This window comes from Scardinius erythrophthalmus, assembly GCF_964197995.2.
Source record: "Scardinius erythrophthalmus genome assembly, chromosome: 14".
Taxonomy (NCBI): Eukaryota; Metazoa; Chordata; class Actinopteri; order Cypriniformes; family Leuciscidae; genus Scardinius; species Scardinius erythrophthalmus.
Genome location: NC_138234.1, coordinates 24,293,436 through 24,308,317, shown reverse-complemented (window position 1 = coordinate 24,308,317; position 14,882 = coordinate 24,293,436). Strand labels below are relative to the sequence as shown.

The 14,882-nt window shown below is 37.3% G+C and overlaps 2 protein-coding genes across 2 annotated transcripts; one reads left to right on the top strand and one right to left on the bottom strand.

The window, feature by feature from the left end:
* The first annotated feature begins 3,220 nt into the window (after positions 1–3,220).
* On the top strand, positions 3,221–4,435 carry cks2 (CDC28 protein kinase regulatory subunit 2). Its single transcript, XM_081384177.1, has 3 exons — positions 3,221–3,375; positions 3,644–3,771; positions 3,964–4,435. Exons 1-3 carry the CDS (start codon positions 3,311–3,313, stop codon positions 4,005–4,007), a joined length of 237 nt encoding a protein of 78 aa, XP_081240303.1. The 5' UTR covers positions 3,221–3,310; the 3' UTR covers positions 4,008–4,435.
* A 1,217-nt stretch (positions 4,436–5,652) lies between these two features.
* On the bottom strand, positions 5,653–13,602 carry cimap1d (CIMAP1 family member D; the record flags this gene model as incomplete). Its single annotated transcript, XM_081384178.1, has 4 exons — positions 5,653–6,119; positions 6,263–6,376; positions 8,064–8,174; positions 13,554–13,602. 4 exons carry the CDS (start codon positions 13,600–13,602, stop codon positions 5,653–5,655), a joined length of 741 nt encoding a protein of 246 aa, XP_081240304.1.
* Positions 13,603–14,882: the final 1,280 nt, after the last annotated feature.

The window sequence follows — 14,882 nt, the reverse complement described above, 5'->3', positions numbered from 1 at the left end:
TACCCTCATGTCACCATTCCCTTAATTAAGTAAATTATCGTGAATTGTCACACTAAAATCAACAATGCACCGAGGGCTGCTGTGTGATCTCAGACTGCAGGATGCATTTTTTTTAAATAAGTGGGATCATAAAAATAATTTTGACATAACGGACATTTACATATTCAACCAGAGAAAATAAAAAATGTATTTATACATATCATCCTGTTGAAAAGTTTACATGCTTACATGGTTCTTAATATTGTGCGTTGCCACCTCAAGCATTCAGAGTTGAAATCAACAAATTATTTTATATATAATTTTTTACTATTTCTTTTTTGATTTGATCTCTTATTTAAAAAAAAATGTTTTTATATAAATGCCTTTCTGAATTAATTTTTTTAGTAAATGCATATAAAAAGTGGGATTTGATTTTTTGTTAGGCCAGTGAATTTTTATATAACACGAGACAAGGGATTTCCACTTATTCTCTCTGGTCCTGAAAAACCCGAAGAATCCAGCACTAATACATGTTTGACCGCTGTACTTACAAACAAGGTCATTTTACCCAAATATTGAGACAAAGACAATCATTGATTACAGCAGTTTTCACTGTATGTGACGACATAAGAATATTCATAAATGTAGTGGGGGAAAAAACGCAAATTTACTACATTATTTTGTGCCAACGTGGAAAATCTAGTACTACTTTTAAATCTGATAAAAAATATTCCTACTGTGTAAAAGTCACATGTACATAAATAGATCAATGCCAGACTGCAGGTGACATGCACTGCGAGTTCATTAACCTCATCTGCTCGAACGTATTATCAAGACATTAAACATCAAATTGTGGTAAACGTGGGTGAATGTGCCATTTTAATATTTGCTTTCTTAACAAAATACCACCAAATGAAATTGCATCTTCCACATGGCAGGCATTTACCACATCCTCTTAAAGCACATGTAGCAATGTATCACAAAATGCTATTACTAAATATATTCGTGTAGAGAAAGATTAAATATACACATGAAAGAATCACACAGTAACTCACCAAATCTGGTGCTGCAGGTTGAAACGCCGGCCTTACACAAGCACCAAAAACACATGTGAACTTACGTGTTTGAATGTAGAGGAAGGGTAACAGCACATAAGAGTGTACAGATGTGAAGTTTTTGCCCAAAGGGTGAGAGAAACCACCCAAACCACAGGCTAGAATCATGTGTCCTGGTTCAGGAACACACAGCATCACATAAACACACCTCCTGCAATGACATGCCCAATCACGTTACTAATGTTCTGGTCTTATGCGCTTTAACACAAGTGTCAATATTTGTTAAGTTGAAAAATGCTTAAAACAACATGTTGTACTAATGGTAGATGCTGCTAAGAGTTGTCGAAAGGTGGCACCTCAGTGTGTCTGATTATAAAAAGCATATTTAAATTCTAACAAGCAAACTGTGCTAAATATTGTATCGGTAATATATGCACAAAAGCATTCCTCATTCGAATTCATAGCTTGAACAAATTACGCGTTAACGGTGAAACGGAAACCGTGTAATTCATTAACAAAAGAGTCATTGAGGTTAACCTTTAGTTAAAAGTTCTAGCAAGCTTGAGTCGTTTTCTAAAACAACAATAGAGCACAGTGTAAAAAGGGATACAATTAATAAAAAGTGTGTTCTGCACAACATGGCGTCAAAAATACACTATGCATATTACTGCACCACACAAAGAGCAAATCATTTGTCATTTAAACTGATCACTGACACACTGAGGAGTGAAAGACAAACAATAAAGAGACTTTCTGATGCCTTCTTCGCTTGGCTGTACTTCATTGTGTACTGAAACGATATGCGCTTGTTAAAAAGGTCACAGGAACACTGTGGTCAAATCAGCAGCCCTGACATTAAATGTTAAAGCATCTGAAAAAAAGAGACAACAACAAACTAAAAAATGGAGCAAACCTCTGCCACCTCAAACAACTCAATCTAAAATGTGTCCAAATGTTCAAAAAGAGAACCATTATCTATGAACAAAGCTTGATACATTATTAAGAACTTCTTTGATTTTGTGAATTAACTTGGTGGGGAAATGTTTTGTTTTTGCACTTGTTTTATACAGAAGTTACTTAAATTATACTTTTAAGCTTTTCTAGGTGGATGGACTTTTAGTTATGTGTTACCAATGTGTGTGTTTTGCTCTTTGTAAATTGTATTTTGTGGATCACATCATATCTTTTTCTAGCATCGTTTCACGTGTATCGTATCAGATTTGGTAGCTTTAAATGGTCATGACAGGAGTTAGTTACACCAAGTTATCACACTTGTCTGATTTGAACAGATATAGGCCTGGTTTCACAGTGGTTTCACTTAGATTAAGCCTTAGGCCTTAGTTCAATTTGGACATTTAAGTAGCTTGCAACATTACTTGTGCATCTTGAGACAAAACAATGGCTCTGATATATTTTAAGAAATGTCAGTGCAAGTTAAAACAGCTCAAACTGTCTTGTGACTGTACTCGAAAAACAGTACGTGTGTATTGTAACGTTAGTTTATTTCTCCATTGTAAACATACGATTTTTTGAGGGACTGGCAAAATTACTTTCTGTAGAAAATTGTATTGAAATGTAAATTTAAAATACATTGGTTTACAATATATTTGAAAAATGATGTATAATTGTATGTAAAACACACAGGATAATAGTGAACTTTAGGAGGAGACTAGGCCTATCATTTGCTATCGTTCGATCATCTGACAGGATAAATGTCAAAAGTGCTGTCAAAGACCTTTTGGAGTAAAGAGAAGGTTAACGCATTCCCACTGTCATATCATATCATATAAGGTCATCAAAGTAAATTACTGTGTAGTTTACATGAACAGCATACACCTGCCATCATTGGGTTTCACACTTCTGTATCACTTTCTTTCACACGCCTGAAACGACTAACGCGAGTAAAAAAAAAAAGTCCTACAAAACACTTTCTTGTATAGAAGATCTCAAGAGATGCGTTCAGACAAAACAAAAGAAGAATAAATCTGGCACTGACTAAATAAATAATTTGAGTGTTTTGCATTTGCACACTTTACCAGACCAACAGATCTTCTTCACGCGTGAACACCTGTCAATCAAACTCAGGCGCGCGCGGAGGGGGCGGAGCCTAAACGGCGAGTGACTCAATCGACCTATCAGAGGCGCGCGAGGGACCGTTTGAGTTCAAAACTGAAGCGGCGCCCTTTACAGGAAAACATTGACACTCTGTGACGACCGTCCGCGAGTTTTTCCGGCATTTCACATCGGATTTTGCCTGAAATTAACATTTACCCAAAATGTCTTCAACGAAAAAGCAGATTTACTATTCCGACAAGTATTCCGACGAGGAATACGAGTACAGGTGAGGAATTTCACTCGTTTTTTCACTGATTTGTTCACTTCACTTTCGAGGTGACGTGATACTTCATGATGGCTGCTAGTGTTATGTCATTTGGCTGTTTTATGTTAAAAACATCCGCAAATTATTGAAAATTGTCTGTTTAAAACTTATTTTCCAGGTTCTGTCGTCATTGCTGAGTTGTATTGCAGTGACAAATTTTTTAAAAAGCTGTTTAGTCATACTCAAAATATCAGTCAAAGTAACATACTGTCCCTCTCCTTCCACATAGACATGTTATGCTTCCCAAGCAGCTTTCCAAGCTGGTGCCGTCCTCCCACTTAATGTCAGAGGAGGAATGGAGAGGACTGGGAGTCCAGCAAAGTCAGGGTTGGATCCATTACATGATTCATAAACCAGGTTAGTACCTAACACCGTTACCTGTGGACCAGGGCTGTGTTTTAAAACATACTTTGACAGATTAATTACTGTCTAGGTTGGCAGCTCTCAAGTTTTGAGACACATTTTAGGTGTAATGAGTGAAATTGACTCAAACATCAGCAAACGCTGCCCATTATTCTCCAAAATCATGATTCCACTCTTTTTACACAGAACCTCACATTCTGCTATTCCGAAGACCGCTTCCCAAGGAGTGAAATTTCAAGATTATCATCGGAAGTTAAACTACATGGTTGGATCTGACCATAAGTGCATTTCTTTCCAGAAGTTGTGATTTGTATATAAGTTTTATTATTTGCAGATCAATGGTAATGAAATGTTACTGCTCCTCCCCCTTTCATTCGGAGAACTGATGGCAGCAGGAGCCCAGGGGGTACCTGGCTGCCTCCTCCAAAGTGTTTTCTTTAGATCTACACTGAAGTCATGTAAAATAAGTTGGATGGTGTTTCAGGTCAAGTAATCGCCCCAGTCGTGAATAGAAGGAATAGTTTTTTGTTGTACACTACGATGCTTTTCGTTGCGGAACTGCTTTTGTTAACATCTCCACCTTGTATTTTGAGCAGTCAACATTTGTTTGTTCTTCAATTGTTGTTGACAAATCAATAAATATTATTTTTATTAGCTCACTTGCATCCTCATTTGTAATGAGTGTTACGTGACATTAAATAATGACATAATGATCAATATTTTTGCATGTAAAGCGACAGCAGATACTATATAGAAAAAGTTTTTTAAATGGACATCACACTATACAAAAACTCTATCTCTCTCATATTCATATATATATATATATATATATATATATATATATATATTGTGTGTAGAATCAAATATTTAAAATATATATTTTAATATATATAGCCAAGACATTTTTTTTTATTTAGTGTGTAAAAAGCAACCAGGAACAGTCTTGGAAATTCATTGGTCAAATGGTGTGAGAATGCTGAATATTTCCAATATCAGAGTTCACTGTATGAAAAGTATCAAACATTTTTAAGAATGCGATGAAATTTTTAAAGTGAAGTCAAGAAAAGTAGTATGTATAGCCTTCAAAATAGACCATTTTTGAAGTAGACGTCACAGTTGCGTCACTACAGTTGCGCACATGTTGTGGTAGCAGAAAAACTGGTAACAAGGAAGAAAATGGACAAGATCCATGGAACAAGGGGAAAAATGTACGAATTCAGAATGCCAAAAAAGATGAACGGACAGACTGAACTGATGAAACCTGTGATGATTAACCTACTATCAAAGCATGAATTTGATGTAAAATATATATATATATATATAGATCTACATGATATTCACATATGCAGTTACAGAGTGTGTAATGTATTAGCTCTACTTTAAAGCATGAAATAATATTTAAACATTGAAACAACATTTTTATATCAAAATTCTGACTTTTCTTGCAATCTTTACATCACAATTCGATGGTGGGGGGTCAGAATTGCAGGAAATTCTGAGAAAAAAAACAGAATACATCTTGAATTTTCTTCTCAGAACGTAGATATAAACTTGGAATTGCAAGAAAAAGTCAGAATTGTGAGATATAAACTCGCAATTACCTTTTTTAATATTTTTATTCTGTGGCTTGCCTCCAAAGTTCTTATAGCTGCAGGTCGGAGTAATGGGCGTGCCGAAAGGTGAAATTGCAACAACAGAAACTTAACCCTAACCCACCAGAAAACCCTGACGGACAGCTTACGCAACAATGAAAAAGACCTTTCTCTACGCCCCTACCTTTCGGCACACCCATTACTCCAACCAGCAGAGACCCCCACACTTGCTTTCTGCCACCAGGTAGGCTCCGCCCATAAAACACCAAAATGGTCTATACTACTAATCTACCACTAAAGGGGTCACAAACTCTGAGTGCCTGACCCCTAAAGAGAAAGCAGGAGGTCTGGGCTTGTGCACTGTCACTTTCTCTGGGTTATGACTTCCAGGACCTGGTACAAGTGTGGACTCCCTCGCAGCAGCGTGTCTGCCCAACATCGAGAACGCGGGCTGCCTCGGGAGGTAGACACTGGGATCTGTGCGGTTATATCTACCAGGACCTGGAGTCTTGGATAAGTCCTCGGCTGGACCTCTCCCGGAGATGGTGTAACTGGCACTGGATGTTTTGGTCAGGATGTGGGAGCCCATGAGAGAAGGGAGGGTGTATTTGTTGGGGGCGGGCACGGTGTCCACGGTGCGATACTGAGTGCGGCAGCCCATGGTGTGGGACGGTGGTTTGCGATGGGTGCTGCACAGAGGGGCTTTCTCTGGGCTGTACGCTCCTGGTCCAGGGGTGGAGAAGGTTCCAGCTGCAATTGTCAGATAATACAAGGGTAAGGAACTGTCAAACTCAGTCCATTCCAGCTAAGTGTTTCCTGGTGGTTTCGACATGAAGTGGATCAGTCGACCAGTAAATCACTAACCGTTTCAACAGAATGAATAACTGACTTACCTCGGTTTTCCATCCTGCCATGTATGGAATAGGCAGGAGTGCCGTCCCTTCCAAAGCGAGTCAGTTTGGCATCAATATGATATTTAGGCCCTGGACTACAGTCAATGCTATGCACTGTACAATCAAAGCAGAATAAACATCATTGCATCACTTAGGAAAGAAACTGTCACACTTTACATCACAGTATTTGTGTTGCTGAATATAAAAGTAAACTATAATACACAAGGACTTCATGTATTTATATGCAATTAATTTGTCAAGACCCTTTTGATTTTATCACATGCAATAAAATGTTGGAGAATTTTATAGCTAATGCCTAAAAATATTAAATGTCACAAAATATCACAGATCCAAGATTTACAACATACTGTAATGCAAAATAATAAAAAAGAGGTGCCCAAAGTGAATAAGCAAACAAAGTGGTGCACCATCTGAAGTATGCATTTAAATTTACAATATTTCAAATATTAAAGTAGCTTAAAGTATATGCTATACTTGGGGTAAAATACCTTTCACTAACTTCCTTTATGACATGATTTTAAATTAAAACAAACATAATTTACTATATGCGTCGCGTGTGTATGCTTAGGCTACTATATTATAAAATAAAAGGAAAAATAGTCAATTGAATACAATCTGGAGTAAGAAAAAGTTGCCTTGAGGCAAAATTTAACAGCATCATACCCTATTCTTTAAAATAATAATGTGAAATAAAATTATGTAATATGAATAAAATAAATTAGGTCGGTGCTAATCTATTAGCAAAACTACACAGCAATGATAAGCAATGGAAATTTACAGCAGCTGTCTCCCTCTTGTGGTGACATTAGCAAAATACAGGATTATGAACTAAATGATTATTTTAAAGGGATAATTCACCCAAAAAATTAAATTACTCATCCTCATGTCGTTCCAACCCCGTAATACTATCGTTCATCTTCGGAGCACAAATGAAGATATTTTTGATGAAATATGAGAGCTTTCTCTCCCTCTATAGACAGCTACGCAACTACCACTTTGATGCTTCTAAAAAATTCATAAATAGATCGTAAAACTAATGAGCAGTCAATTCAATATGAATTGAGCAGTTTAGTAAAAAAATTCTAAAGAGACACAATCGCTTTGTATGATGAACAGATTTAATTTAGGCTTTTATTTGCATATAAACATTCATCAACTCACACATCAGATATGGTAAACGGAAGCTCAAGTTCTTCTGATGTGCGAGAACCAATGAGGTTCATTCTCGTGTTACGCAGCATGTTTGAGTTTCCGCAAGAACCAATGAGGTTTGTTCTTGCATGTCTAGCAAGTTCAGTTGAGCTTCTGTTTATGTTCGCTGATACATTTTTATATGTGAATAAAAGCCTAAATTCAATCTGTTAATCATATAAAGCGATTAAATCTCTTCAGAAATTTTGGACTAAAACGCTCAATTCAAATGGATTAGTTTTAAGATCATAGTGTCAAAGTGGTAGTTGCGTAGCTGTCTATGGAGGGGTAGAAAGCTCTCAGATTTGATCAAAAAGATCTTTATTTGTAAGATAGTAGGCTACGAACGATAGTCTTACGGGTTTGTAACGACATGAAGGAGAGTAATTAATGACAGGATTTTCATTTTTGGGTGAACTATCCCTTTAAGTGAAAATGTTAACATGGATGATTTGGAAATGTTCCTTATGTAAAAATCAGCTAAAAGGATTTTATAGAAAAATAGTTCCATTTATATTTGCATTATTCTCTGTTGAACTAATTTATTTAACTGCAAATGATTTCACTGGTTAAGTCATTACAAACTCACTGTTGTTACTCATCCTGCCATGGAAGGAGAAGGCAGGACTCGTTGACTTGGTAAAATCGTGGCCTACAAAGCCGATGGCCGGTGGAAGGACGTATCGACCAGGCCCTGGCCCTGTAGACGAGATTGGAAAACACATGTCATGTGTGCACAACATATGCACAGCCCTACTTGTGCAAGTAATCAGAAATATTTAGTGATGCATTTTTTGGCAGGGAGTTGTGACAGGATCTGTTAGGGAGATTCACACCCTTTAGATGCAGCCCAGGAGGAATGTGAGCTCATCGCAGTGGCGTGATGGTTTTTCCTGGAGTGGAAGACAGACAATGCCTTTGGCTATCTTCTCTGATACTACCAGGGGAATGCCATGACATCAGCCCACAAGTGTTTGTGTGCATGAGAAGGGCTACTGGAAGCACAGAACATTCTTTCACATTTACTTCAGCATGTTTTGTCAGGCCTGGGCACAGTTATCATAACCTCCCTGAAAGTGTGAAAAGTAACTCCTCTCCATTAAAATGAAAATTTGATGTTGACATAATACTGGAAGCATAATATTTGTTACAAAATACATCACTATGTTTGCTTTTGTAACTTTTTTTTTAAAGAAAGAAAAAAGGTCAATATGAATTAAGCAGCTAAATTTTCCCTGAGCACCTTTACAAACTGCAACAGTGAGAAGAATCTCTGTTTTAAAACATATTTAAACAATACAACAAAAACAAGAGTTCTGTTTTTCAATAAATGATAAATTAATATTGAGTAATATATACGCAATATGCTGCCAGTTACTTAGTCTATTTTTGCTCCGCCAATGAAAATAGTTCCAAAAATCAACCTTCACGCGTCTCCTAGCAGCACACCTTTCTGAATGAAGCCGTTTGTTTAACGAATCGGTTCACTAAATTATTTAATAATTCACTCATAAAAAGTCAATTGTAGCAACCTAGTGGCATTAACGATGTAGCTTGCAGAAAGAATCGCTGAAAATTCTTCCCTCAGACCTTATTCAGAGCAGCGTCACGACATGTAACTTATGAAAGTGAGGCTGTGAGGGATAGACTTAATTGTCGGGTTTTTTACGCTGTAAAAACCTGTATAAAGCTCCTAGATCCCTTATAATTTTCCACATCATGAGTTTTTTGCCTACTGTCTTGGAAAGATGTTTTTGCAGTGTTTCGTAAGCAGAACAATTAAAAATATATATAAAACAACAAATAAAACATTAAATGATAGAATAACCCACTGAAGAGATGTATGTCTATCCCTTACAGCCTCGCTTTTAATCTCGCTAAAAATCAAAGATGGCGCTGCTGTGAATCAGGGGCGTAGCCAGAATTTTATTTTTGGGGGGGCCCAACTTAAAATGAGGGGGCAACTAATATAGCCTACAGTAGGCTATATATATACAGGGTGCGATTTGCCGGGGGGGATGCGTGGGATTTCCCCCTTTCTGGTCAATGTATCCCTGCCTCTGCTTAATTATTTTTATCCCCAGTGGGGATAAATTTATCCCCCCCTCAAAGTGATCAGTGCTACTACACTAGTGGCGAGGCGGATCACAAAACTTATCACGGATCCGTGGTTTAATTGATTAAACTCCATTTTATTTTAAAATGCGCTACTTTGACTGGCTCCACGCAGCCTCTATCACCACTCTGAAGACTTGCTCAATTTCCCGCCCACGGCACTATATGATTGGTTACACCTCACGAGTAATAGCCTATCAACACTTGCGAGACGGCTGCAGGTCTTTTTTTACGCCGTATATTCAGCATATTACTGAAGCGGGAATAAAAATCACAATCTGATTATCTGTTTCTATGATGACAAGCAGGGTTAGTGTCCCAGTCACACCACTGAGAATGGCCGAAGTTACACATACGGTGTTTTAATCAATTGAGACTAAACGCAAAGGTTTTTTGATTACTCACTCACTCTTGAGTTTCTGGCGCGAGTGATTTCAATGTAAAGACGCGTTTACGCGCGTCTAGAGATCCTGCGGCGCGGTAGACGCGAAGCCCGAATGAGGCGAATTGACTTTGTCGGCCCTGCCCGACACGTTAACTGTAATCATGAGCCCGAGCCCGATTTAAACCCGTCCAGAGAGAGAAGTTTTACACACATTTTTTTTAATACGTGGGCCGTTATAACCAGGTGGCGCCAGGGAAGTTGAGATGAAGCAAAGATGAAGTTGACGATCGCCATCTCCGTAGTGAATGCACATATATGGAGAAATGCATGAATTACATCAGAGTGTTGCCTATTTCTTTTCGTTTTAAATTGTTTCGTTTAAAGACATTTCAAGCTTTCTTTAGATATATTTCTTAATATTCTCTGTGTGAGGCATACACTGAGTTTCGGTTAATTTATGATGAGATGCGCAGTGCAAGTGACCGGGGCGCGCGGGCGCCTCCATGATTAGCCTATAGCCTATGTCTGCTATATTTGCTTCTTAAATACATGCAATTCGTTGATGAAAAATGTATTAAAATTAAGATACAATTTATACAAAACGAAATTCACTTTAAAGAAATGCTTTCTACAAAACAAAAATTAATGAAGTGGTCAAAATCATGTCTGACCCACTCCAAGTCTCCCGATATACTGCACATCCTATCTTCGTGCTGTTCACTTTTCATAATCAACATAGATGAAAAAAAAAAACAAAAAAAAAAACATTATAATATTTTAACAAATATGCAACTAAATTTATTTAGTTATTTATTTATTAAATTTATTATTTAATGGCTAGGCTACAACACATAGTAGGCCTACAGAATCTCTGTACAAATTTCTGCACATTCATTTACTGCTTCTGAATTTTACACACAAGTTGAAAGGCATTTGTTTGTGCATAGTAAAACATATCTGCAACATTTATCAAGTTCACGGATAATTGTGCGTGCATTTATTAATTATTATCTTAATTAATAATGCAACAAGGACAAATCATGGTAACTGTCTTGTTTGTTTATTCAGAATGAAATGGATCGCAAATGGATCCGAATGAAGAAATGTAAAAAAAAAAAAAAAAAAAACGTGGACAATGATGAACACAGAAAATAAACATGAATGAACTTTGGATGAACTTTGGATGGCCTAGGAGGAGTAGGCCTAGTAGGCTACAACTCTAATTCAACAAGGTTTTAGAATATAGAATATTTTTTAAACAAAATAAATATTTTTAAAGTTTATTATCCCGGGCCCGGTGTGATGCGTGCGAGTGGAGGAGACGCTGAACATGACACGTGACGTGTTGCATTTTGTAACACAAGTGCTGGATCAAGGGCCCGGCCCGGGTCGGGTCAAGTTCAGCTCGGGCAGAGAATCTAAACTCTGATTTATCTGATCCTGTCCATTAGCTTTGATCCATGTACGGCTTTTCAGAATGTCACCAAGTAGCCTAAATATTTATGTAGCCTAATTTTTCAGCGCGAAAACTCTAGCTAGCTAGCTGGGAACAATGAAAAGGGTCCAGAGCAGCAAATGCAGTGAATGAAGTTCATGTTCTCATGGTTTATTTTTATGAATAAAAATGTTTCAAAACATCCCCCCCTCTGTTTTTTTCACAAATCGCACCCTGTATATATATATATATATATATATATATATATATATATATATATATATATATATATATATATATATATATATATATATATATATATATATATATATATAGCCTAGGCTATAGCAGCCTACGACATAGCTCGGCGATTATTATCTTTTACATGAAGTAGGCCTACAAGGGCGATTATAAAAAGTGTCAATGATGTCATCTTACTCCGCAAATAAGAGTTTGGTTCCAAAACACGATAAACGTTAAATATGTAGGCTATATATTTTTTTTTTTTAGTTCCCCCAAAAATCTGTATTGTAGGCTATCTGGTCAGTGTTGAAAAGTCCATTTTTAATTTTACGTAAAATACGATATCCGCGCAGTCAGCGCACCATTCCACGCTTTGTAAACCGCAACGGCGGCGCTTTGAATAAACCCGGCATCCTAGTTTTCCTTCTACTTTGTGATCCACAAAAAAAATAAAAAAAATATTAATAATAATCATTTTGACGGCATTGGTGACCCTGTGGTGGGGAAGAAACGTGAGCCATTGAAATCTAATCATTTAGGCTATTTGAGGAGATTAAGAAGATGACTGAGGGAGGAGGAAAAATCTCGACTGTTGCTTGTTCTCACACGACAGCGTCAAACTTCTGTCACGCTAACACTTTAACCCCAGGGGATCTTTTGAAAAACTTTCAATTGTTTTACTCAAAGTCAACGAAAACCGAGCAGGACCAAGCCATTTTACAGCTGATCGCCGTAAAAAAAAGTTCAGGAGGTATTTCTTAGCGATGGTGATTTTAATGTCGGCTATTTTTAGTCCAGTGCCTGTAAGTTATATAATTAGTATTGACCAAGTTCAGAGGCTGTCATATGTGGATCAATTTACTTTGTTGTGTATTTCAACAGTTAAAATATGAAAAATAACTTTTATATTGATTCAATGGATTAATTGCATTTTGGGGAAAAAGTGTCATGAATTTATTGCATTTTGGGGGGAAACTAATCCTTTTTTATAATAAATATTTGAAAATCAAAATATGGATTTGAAATTGTTATGTTATTATAACCTAAATATGCTATGTGAAAGTTTGAAACAAAAAAATAGTGGTTTTAATCTTTCCACTCTCTTGGTAAAGAAAACACATTATTACTCAAAATTAATCATAATGAATTTATCGCGTTTTAAAACCAAACTCTTCATATACAACAGATATAGGCTATACAGGAAATGTGGTCATCACTGGTTGTGAAGGCGGTTCATCAATTGCAAACAAGTCATTGCGCATTATTGTGCCGATCTGAGTCGAAGTCTCACCGCTATTCTGTGATGAAATATACGTTTCTGTCTCCTAGCCGCTTCACTCGCTGTCGTCTTGTAGTAAGCTGAAGCAAACTCAGATGTAGATGGCTTTTCTCCTTCTCGCTCATCTTTTCGTGCGTAATATTGTACTTTGCACAAAGCTGCCATTCACCGCATGAACTCTCACGCGAAGATGACAGCGTAGGTTATGCACAACAAGTCAAATCAAGTTTGAAAACAGCCGCATTTTACCGCGCAGTATTTTGATTGGTCAATCTATCAGTTAGTTCAATAATTTCTTATTTTTATTAATTTATTTTAAGCCATCAGAAATCTGAGGGGGCCGGACATATAAATGAGGGGGCCTAGGCCCACCCAGGCCCCCTCGTGGCTACGCCACTGCTGTGAATAACGTAAGATTAACGGTCCACTGGCGGACTGATACAAACAGTGAATAGTCCCAGTGCTGGAACGTCGGTTCACCAATTTGATTGGACAAGAGAGGCAGCAGTCCACACATGGTAATATTTGCTCTAAAAACAAGTTTCTTACATTGAAGGTAAGATGGTTGCATAGCACATTTATAAATTCACATTTATATTTACAAATATACATAACAGCTCACCTTTTTCTCTACCAGCAATGACCGGACGCTTCCTCTCCGTTTCACTCATAGTCACGATCGCATTTATGGGACTGTTTAACCATTTACTTAAAGAAATACATTGTCTGTTAGCTGCAGAATTTGACAGAGGTCTACTTACTATCAAATCTCTAACTTTTCCATAAAATAAAAGTTTACAGAGCTCAAGGAGGAGTTAACATTCACGTCAGTATCAGTTGTTCCAAGCTGCAAAAACCCAAAGTAGGTGTAGATCTTCAGAGTAGCATCAAAGCTGAGGTGATGGTTAGTAGAAACTCTTCATTTTCATCTTCCTAGTTTAACTAAATCAGTTGGAAATTCTGCTTTCTGACCTCTCTTGAATTGGACAAGTTCTCCACCGTCCACCATCAGATAATGTCAAAAACCGAAGCCACCCAAGTGGAAAACTGATGCTTTGGAGTAATCTTCATTCAACCTGACTGACTCAATCAGGGGCTGCCAAACCCATTAAATATACAAATGCGTTTGAAAGACAGAAGCACAAAGGTGTCATCACTTGAATTCATTGTCATGTAACACTATCTCGATCAGGTTATCCCTCCCCTCACTTACCCTTTCTCTTTCATGCTTTTCTCTGTTCATCAGAGCAGAGACAGACCATCATCAAGCATGGGTCGCCAGGGAGACCAGCCGCTGGGGGCCCCCCTGCAAAGCTGCATAGACAGGGCCCTCAGCAACTGAGAAGCTAGAAACATCTGAAGAAACATCTAAAAGAGTATGTACCACCATATTCCTATCTATCCAACTGAAACGCGTTGTATAAAATTCAGGGAGTGCTTTTAAAAATCACAAGAAGTTTGAGGGAAGTTAGGTGAACATGTCCACCGTTGCACTGACCAAACAAACATTAAACATTAACAGTGCTTTCTGATGCTGTGGTAACTGGAGATGGATGTCAACATAGACAAACTCTCACAAAATGACCCAGCAGACGCAGAAACACAAGGGGTCAATGTGTTGCTGGGACCAAGTTTCAGAGAGCTTTGAAGTAGCTGAAGCAGTTAACAGGGGTTTTGTTTTATTGCGCCAATGAGTTGCTCACAATGTGAGGGGATTAAGAGATTCTCTAGTTTAAACAAGCAAATGCTTAGCGTATGTACACAGTTGAAGTGAACTTCGGGTTTTACACATCCAAGAACCATTACAAAAAAAAAAATAAAAAAAAAATCCTGTTATAACAGATTGTGAGCAATGTTAGCCTATTTTGAAAAACCACACAAAATAGTCAAGCTGAGATATTATTTTCAACACACTCTGATTTGGTATGCACTAATCCTAATTTTGCATATT